Raw genomic sequence first — 7254 nt, forward strand, 5'->3', positions numbered from 1 at the left:
TGCTGGGGCTGGGGGGGCACACACAGGCATGGGGGTTCGGGGATGAGGACGGGGACCCCTCGTCAACACCCCAGCAGGTCGGGCTCGCGGCCGCGACGGCCCCGCGTCGCCTTCGTCAGCGCCACGTGTGTGCACGAGCGTGCGTGCACAGGGGGCGCGCGGTGGGGGTGCACGGCGGGGGTGGGGTCCCTTATTGCCCCGCCCCTCTGCACCCCCATTTCGGCTCGTCCCTCCCCGTGTCCCCCACAGCGCTGGGGTGGGATTGGGCCCATCCCCCCACTGCAGTGGGTCAGGGACGATTGGAGCGGCAGAGATTGACCCCCCCCGGCACTGCCGGTGTCCCCGTCACCCGCAGCTGCTCCCTGGGATCGCTCTGCCTCCCCTGGGGGGGCCCGGCACCCCCACAGCCAGCACAGAGACCCCCACCAGGCAGTGGTGGGACCCCAGGCCCTCTTCAGGTCCCCCCAATGTCCCTCCCACCCCAGGAGTCATCCTGACCCTCCCAAAACCTGCTCCCTCATCCCTGTACCCCCCCACCAGCCAGGCCACCCCATCCTGTCCCCAGGGGTGTGTCCCCCCTCCCCACCGCCCCGCTCTGCCCACGCTGCGCTGCCAGAGGGAGACAAAGACCCCACGGTGCAAATCCCCCCCTCCCACTGCCCTGACGGCAAATAACCCCCCCAGGAGGAAAATAACCCCCAGCAGGGCTGGGGACAGGGATGCGGGAGGGGGGAGTAAGTGGTGGGAGGTGGTGGAAGGATGGGGGGGGGATGGGGGATGAGGGATGCAGGACACGGGCTGCAGGATGGACAATGAGGGATGCGGGAGGGTGGGTGAGGGCTGCGGGATGAAGGATGCAGGATGAGGGATGAGGATGCTTGGCAGGGCCTCCCGTTGCTACGGTGACCGCGGATGGGGCAGCGCAGGCGGGTCCACGGCCCTTCCCCAGCACCCACCAGACACGGGGGGCGGCACAGCCGGGTGAGGAGAAAAGCCGGGGGGGTCCCAGGTCTGCAGGGCAGCACATCCCCCACCCCCCGGCACCCCAAACCTCTCAGCGCCGACTGAGCTGCTCGGAGAGGGGGGGGCTGGGGGTTGATGTGGGGGGGTGCGAGCTCTGTCCCCCCGGGTCCCGGGCAGGGACACCGAGCGCAGCGGCCGCAGCAGCGCTGGGATCCGCAGCCTGCGGGGAGGGGCTGGCGCGGCCACACCTGCATTTGCAAAGCGTCTAGACATGGCGGGGAAGGGGGGGCTGGGGCTGCGGGAAGGGGGGGCCGGGGCTGCAGCTCCGCTCCCACAGCCCCTGGCACCGCGGGGGTCACTGTCCCGCGGGACACGGTGTCCCCTCAGGGCTGCCGGGGCTGCAGGGCCGTGGGGACACCCGGGGGAGATTCGGTGGCTCGGGATCCCGGGGACCGGCTCCTGTGACACCCACCAGCTGCCCCCCCCTTGCTCAGGGCACCCCAGACTGGCCGAGGCCGCCGGTGGGTCCTGCCAGGGCAGGTGCTGCAGCAGATCTGTGGGTGGAGGAGCAGTATCTGTGCTGCCCACCGCACCCCGCTGTGCTGCACCGCACTGCTCACTGCACCGCACTGCTCACCGCACTGCACTGCTCGCTGCACCGCACTGCACTGGCACTGCTCACTGCACCGCACTGCACTGGCACTGCTCACTGCACCGCACTGCCCGCTGCACCGCACTGCTCGCTGCATCATGCTGCCCACTACACTGCACCTCACTGCATCGTGCTGCCCACTGCACTGCACTGTCCACCACATTGTGCCGCCTGGTCTGGGGCCACCTCGGCCATGCAGAGCAGGGCAGGGCTGGGGGAGCAGCCGTGCACCCCCCGCACCCCTCGGCTCCCTCCAGCCCGGTGGGGGCACTGGGGATGGGACAGGGATGGGGACAGGGACCATGGTCGGCCCCAGCACTGCAGCATCAACCCGGCGCAGCCGCCTCCGACAGAAGCCACATCTGAGCCCCCGACCGGCTGCGCCTCCCGGAGCCCCCGGGGACATTAAACAAACAGCGTGTTGTTGTCACCAGCTCCCGCCGATCGACCCGGCGGCCCCGGGGACCCGCGACCACAGCAAACCCACCCCAGGGAGCTCCGGGCCGACCCCCGCGCAGCCCCCGGGCCGGGGAGCGGTGGGGCCGAGGGCACTCGGGGGTCCAGCCCGCAGCGGGGCGGGGGGAGATGCTGCCACCCCAGCGGGGACCCCCCCACCCCCTGCCCACGGGATGGGATGCGATGGGGATGCAGATGAGGATGGGGACGGTCGCTGCTGCCTCCCCGCCCGGGGGCTCCCGGTGGAGCCCCCGCATTGTCCGGCCTTTGTCCCCGCGGCCGGGGGTAGGGGACGTGGGGGCTGGATTCTGACAGACCCTCCCGACCCCCCCACATCCCCCGGTTCCCCCCGGCATCCCCCGGTTCCCCCCCGATCCCCGGGATGGAGCCGCGCCCGCCGCATGACGGCGGATCCAGCGCAGCCAGGGCCGGGGCACCGGCCGCCGCGGGGCGGGGGGGGCTCAGATCGGGGCCCCCCGGTCGCATCCACCCTCTCCCGCACCCCGACCCCCCCCGGCCAGTGGGGTCCCTCCACCCCCGCCGCGCAGCCCCCCCGCTCCCCTCCACCCGCGGCCGGAGCCGCCGGGAGCCCCGGGGGTCGGGGGGGACCGGGGGATGCCCGGGGGATGCCCGGGGGGTGCGGGGGGCACGGGGGGCAGGTGCGGCCGTACCTCATCCCCGGCGGCGCGGAGCGGAGCGCGGAGCTGAGCGCGGAGCCGGCGCGGCCGCGAGCAGCCGCATCCCGCCCCCGCCCCCCCCGCCGCTCCCGGTCGGGATTTTCCAGCGGCGCCGCGGCCGGGAGAGGCGGCGAGGGGGGGTCTTGGGGGGCTCCTGTGCGATGGTGGGGGAGAAGGGGCCCCCCCCTCCCTACCCCCCGTCTCCCCAGACCGTTGGGGTTGCAGGATCTGCCCCTTCACCCCGTCCTGGGGCCAAACCTGCCCCCCCCCGAGCCCCCGGGGCTGTCGCCGTGTCCAGGGGATCAGTCCCGGGGTGGCCACACTCCGCCCGGTGCGGGGGGAGCCCGGTGTGAGTGGGACCCCCGGCTGATCAACCCCCCATGGCCAGTCCCCCCAACCAGCTCCCGGGGACATGGAGCAGGGTCTGGTGGACACGACCGGGGCTGGACTCAAGTTCTGCCCATGGCTGTGACCTCTGATCTGCGCCACACACACACCGAGGCCACCACCACCCACCTCCTGGCTGGGGCGTCACCCTCCCGGGGGCTCCCCGGGGACACGGGGCAGGGTTGGGGTGCACACAGGGCCCCGGGCAGGCAGTGACCCTGGCCCTGTCCCCCCAAACCCCTGGCAGCAGGAGCTGCACAGGGACCATCGAGGTCATGCTGCTTAAACAAAAGAGCCCCAGTGCCCGGTGACAGGAGACCTTGGCTAAAGGACAACGTGCCACAGCAGCACCAGGACAGGGCTGGGGACAGGACTCCAGGGACTGTGTGACAATCCCCGTGCCAGCAACAGGGACAAGCCGCAACTGTCTGGTGAACCTGGCACATCCCGAAGCCCCAGACACAGCCCCCGCTGTCCCCTCCCCTCCATGAGCAGCCACAGCCCCCCGGACCAAAGCCCGGGCACCAGTGCAAGCCCAACAGGGCACCAGTGCTGAGGCCGTTTGGTCCCAGTAGAACCAGGATGAGACCATGGCCGCGTCCCTGCGTCACCACCCGCCCCAAGGTCACGAGGTTGTCCCAGCGCAGCTCATGCCAACACCCATCACCGCAACGCCGGGGCCGCGCCGGGGCAGGGCTGTGGTGTCAGTGTCGGCGTGGCAGCCGCGGTGACGGCGGGGATGAAAAGCAGAGGACAAGGGTGACAGGAGCAGCAGGATGGTGACAACAAGCCCCGCCACCTGGGGTCACGGCACGGTGGCTTTCGCAGAAGACATGGCCTGAAAGGCTCCTCAGGGCTGGGGACACCCCTGGATCCAGTGCGGCTGCCCCTGTCACCCCCCAGCACCCACAGCTGCTCTCAGGTCAGACTGGATCACCCACTTGGATCACCCACTTGGATCACCCACCTCATCCAGACCAGCAGCTTCTCCCCTGGAGCCGCGTAGGGAAACGGCCGTGACCCACCAGCTCCACCTCCCCGAAGAGCCGACAGCCCCCAAACCCCCTTCAGAACCCAAAATTTGAGATGAGAAAATCCTGGTTTGGGATCTCGCTGTCCCTGGCACCTGCCCCCAGGACAGGGAACCCCCCACCATCGACTGGTGTCACCTCCGCGTCCCTGGCCGTGCCCAAAGTGCCACAAACAGCGTCAGGCAGAAGGAAGCACCTGTCACTCCTTCCCAGAAAAGCACCAGGAATGTGAAGCGTTTGTTGGGTGTTTTACCAAAGAGTGAAAACAAAGGAGGGAAATCTTCAGAAAAACATCAAATCCTAACTAAGACCGAAGAGTTTTGCTCGTCGGTGCAGCCCCCGCCCCCCGTGAGCCCCCAGCCCCAGGACACAGACAGCTGGTAGAAATTTCTTTATTTACAGGGAAAACGCTCCCCGGGCGCCTCACTTGAGCGGGATGAAGCGGGAGGAGTGGGTGGCGCCGATGCCGGGCCGGCCGTGCTTCACCGGCTTGTAGGTGATGGAGAATTCCCCCAGGTAGTGACCGATCATCTCGGGCTGGAAGAGAACGGAGACCCACGCTGCAGCGAGCGGGGGGCACAGCCCCACAGCCCCCCGCCGTGGGCCGGGGCCAGTCACAACCCCCACCCTGCGCTGGCAGAGGCCCCGGCGCTGCTGGTTTTCCTGGCAATGCTGCACATGGAGCAACCCAGAGAGAGGACACACAAGCCTCGGGGGCCCTTTGATGCACTTTCAGGTGGGATTTAACACCAGGTACAAGCAGAAAATGCCATTTAATCCCACCAGAGGTGTCGGGTGGCACCACCCCGCAGGTTATTCCACTCCCAGGAAACCTCAGGGATCTGTTTCACGGCTAAAGGGCGGCACACACGCACCTGCTCACAACTGCCGCGCGATTTCATCACTTCAGAGCTGCGCTGAAGCCTCGAGATCCCCCCACGAGCAGCCCGTGCCCAGGACGGACACCCTGGGGTGTCCCTTAGGGCCAGGTCTGCTCCAAGCAGGAGCCTCGACCTCCCGCACACACGCAGGGCAGAAGGTTACACCAAATGTTAAAAAAAATAACGCAGACGCCTTGAGGACGCTCAGCTGAGGAGCTGCTGCAACGCCTCACCTTGATCTCCACCTGGTTGAAGGTTTTGCCGTTGTAGACGCCGACCATGCTGCCCACCATCTCAGGGAGGATGATCATGTCGCGCAGGTGGGTCTTCACCACCTCCGGCTTCTCCATGGGCGGCGCCTCCTTCTTGGCCTTGCGCAGGCGCTTCAGCAGCGAGTGCTGCTTGCGGCGCAGCCCGCGGTTGAGCCGCCGGCGCTGCCGGGCGCTGTACAGCTGCATCAGCTGCTCGCTGGCAGGGATGGAGAGTGAGGCCAGAGCGCGGAGCTCCCCGGGGACCCCCAGTGTTACCAACCCAGCAACATAAAACCACAGAATCATTTTGGTTGGAAAAGACCTTTAAGATCGTGGAGTCCAACCATTCATGCACCTCTGGCACTGCCCCATGTCCTGAGAACCTCATGTCCGTCTGTCCAGCCCTCCAGGGCTGGTGACTCCAGCACTGCCCTGGGCAGCCTGTTCAATGCCCCACAGCCCTTTGGGGAAGAAATTGTTCCCCACATCCAACCTCAGCCTCCCCTGGTGCAACTTGAGGCCGTTTCCTCTGCTCCTGGCGCTTGTTCCTGGGGAGCAGAGCCCGACCCCCCCGGCTCCAAGCTCCCTTCAGGCAGTTCAGAGATCAGAAGGTCTCCCCTCAGCTCCTGTTCTCCAGCTGAGCCCCCAGGTCCCCCAGCCGCTCCGTCACCCTTGTGCTCTGGCCTGACATCGAACAGCCCAGACGAGAAACGGCAGAACCGCCCAACGCGCGGGTTCTCGCGGCTGTTTCACCGCAGCCCGAGCAGCCCCAGCTCTTACTAGGACATGTCGAGGAGCTGGTCCAGGTCCACCCCCCTGTAGGTGAATTTCCGGAAGGTTCGTTTCTTCTTCTGCTCCACCTCCGCCTGCAGCCGGGAACCGGGGAGGGGGTGTCAGGGCCGGCGGGCTCCCCGGGGAGGCCGCAGCCCCCGCTCCTTCCCGCCGCCAGGCCCAGCCCTGGGGAACCGGCCTCCCGCCGCGCTGCGGCCTAGTCCGGCCGTGGCAACCACGGCCCCGGCAGAGCCGAGGGGACGCCGATCCCCCGGCCCCCAGGGAAGAGGAGGCGCCGCTCTCCGCGGCAGCGGCGCCCCCGGCCCCGGGCAGCCGTCCCCCGCGGCGGATGGAGCCCGATTTGAGTCGCCGCCACCCCCTCCCGTACCCACCATCTTGGCCGGGTCTCCTCGGAAAAGGCCGCGCTTAGGCCGGAAACGGCGGATGTCGCGAGAGGGCGGAAGGGGCCGAAAGCCCCGCCCCCCGCAGCCTCTGCCAGGACTTCCGCCCTCACTTTCCTTAAAGGGGCAGGAAAGCGCTACTTTGGGACAGGGCCCTGTTCTCCCCCCTAAACCTGCTCCTCCTCCAGGGCAGAGCGCAGCATCCTCCCTGTGCACCCTCAGCCCAAAGCGAGGAGCAGGGAGGGAGAAGGACCCAGAACTCGAGGCAGAGCACCAGGAGCAGGGGGTGGCACAGCAAAGCTGCTCCTTCCCACTGCCCCAAGGTGGGACCCGACAGCAGCAGCCAGGGATCCCAGCGTCACCTTCCCGGCGCAATGATGCAGTACTGCAGCCACATGTCCTCCAGAGATGGACCTTCACTTTCCACGGTGCATTTCAGAGTGATAAACGACAAACCAAAGCTCAGCGAGGAGCCCAATGGGCTGCACCACATCCCAGTGTCACCTGCACAAAGGGCCGCGGAGCAGCTCCCGGCAAACGAACCACAAAAAAACCCACCCTGAACTATTCCAAGTCCCAATCTGCACAGTAAGATGCTCGTAAATCCGTGTTTTACCCATTTGATGCTGCTCTCAGCAGTTACAGAGAAAACCTCAAAGGGGGATGGCAACTGGAGGAGAAGTGGTGAGAACACGTGTCCTGCATCAGGACAGAAACAGGACTTGCGATCACATCACCAGGAAAATCACCTCTGGATTTCAAAAGCGGGGAAAGAGAAACAAGA

General features: G+C 67.5%; 1 protein-coding gene across 1 annotated transcript; it reads right to left on the bottom strand.

Moving 5' to 3' along the window:
- Positions 1–4544: 4544 nt before the first annotated feature.
- Positions 4545–6577, bottom strand: RPS15 (ribosomal protein S15). The gene is made up of 4 exons (XM_082071865.1): positions 6462–6577; positions 6079–6164; positions 5281–5515; positions 4545–4703 (listed from the first exon to the last, which is right to left on the bottom strand). The coding sequence occupies exons 1-4, from the start codon at positions 6462–6464 to the stop codon at positions 4590–4592; spliced, it is 438 nt and encodes a 145-aa protein (XP_081927991.1). The 5' UTR covers positions 6465–6577; the 3' UTR covers positions 4545–4589.
- Between the last annotated feature and the right edge of the window lie 677 nt (positions 6578–7254).

Source organism: Streptopelia decaocto (genome assembly GCF_964273445.1).
Source record: "Streptopelia decaocto genome assembly, chromosome: 24".
NCBI classification, from domain to species: domain Eukaryota; kingdom Metazoa; phylum Chordata; class Aves; order Columbiformes; family Columbidae; genus Streptopelia; species Streptopelia decaocto.

Excerpts from the sequence above, each read along its gene's own strand:
- RPS15 (XM_082071865.1), bottom strand. Across the intron at positions 5,516-6,078 it reads CAGCTCCTCGACATGTCCTA|CGAGCAGCTGATGCAGCTGT; the intron begins GTAAGAGCTGGG and ends CATCCCTGCCAG. Across the intron at positions 4,704-5,280 it reads TCAACCAGGTGGAGATCAAG|CCCGAGATGATCGGTCACTA; the intron begins GTGAGGCGTTGC and ends GTTCTCTTCCAG.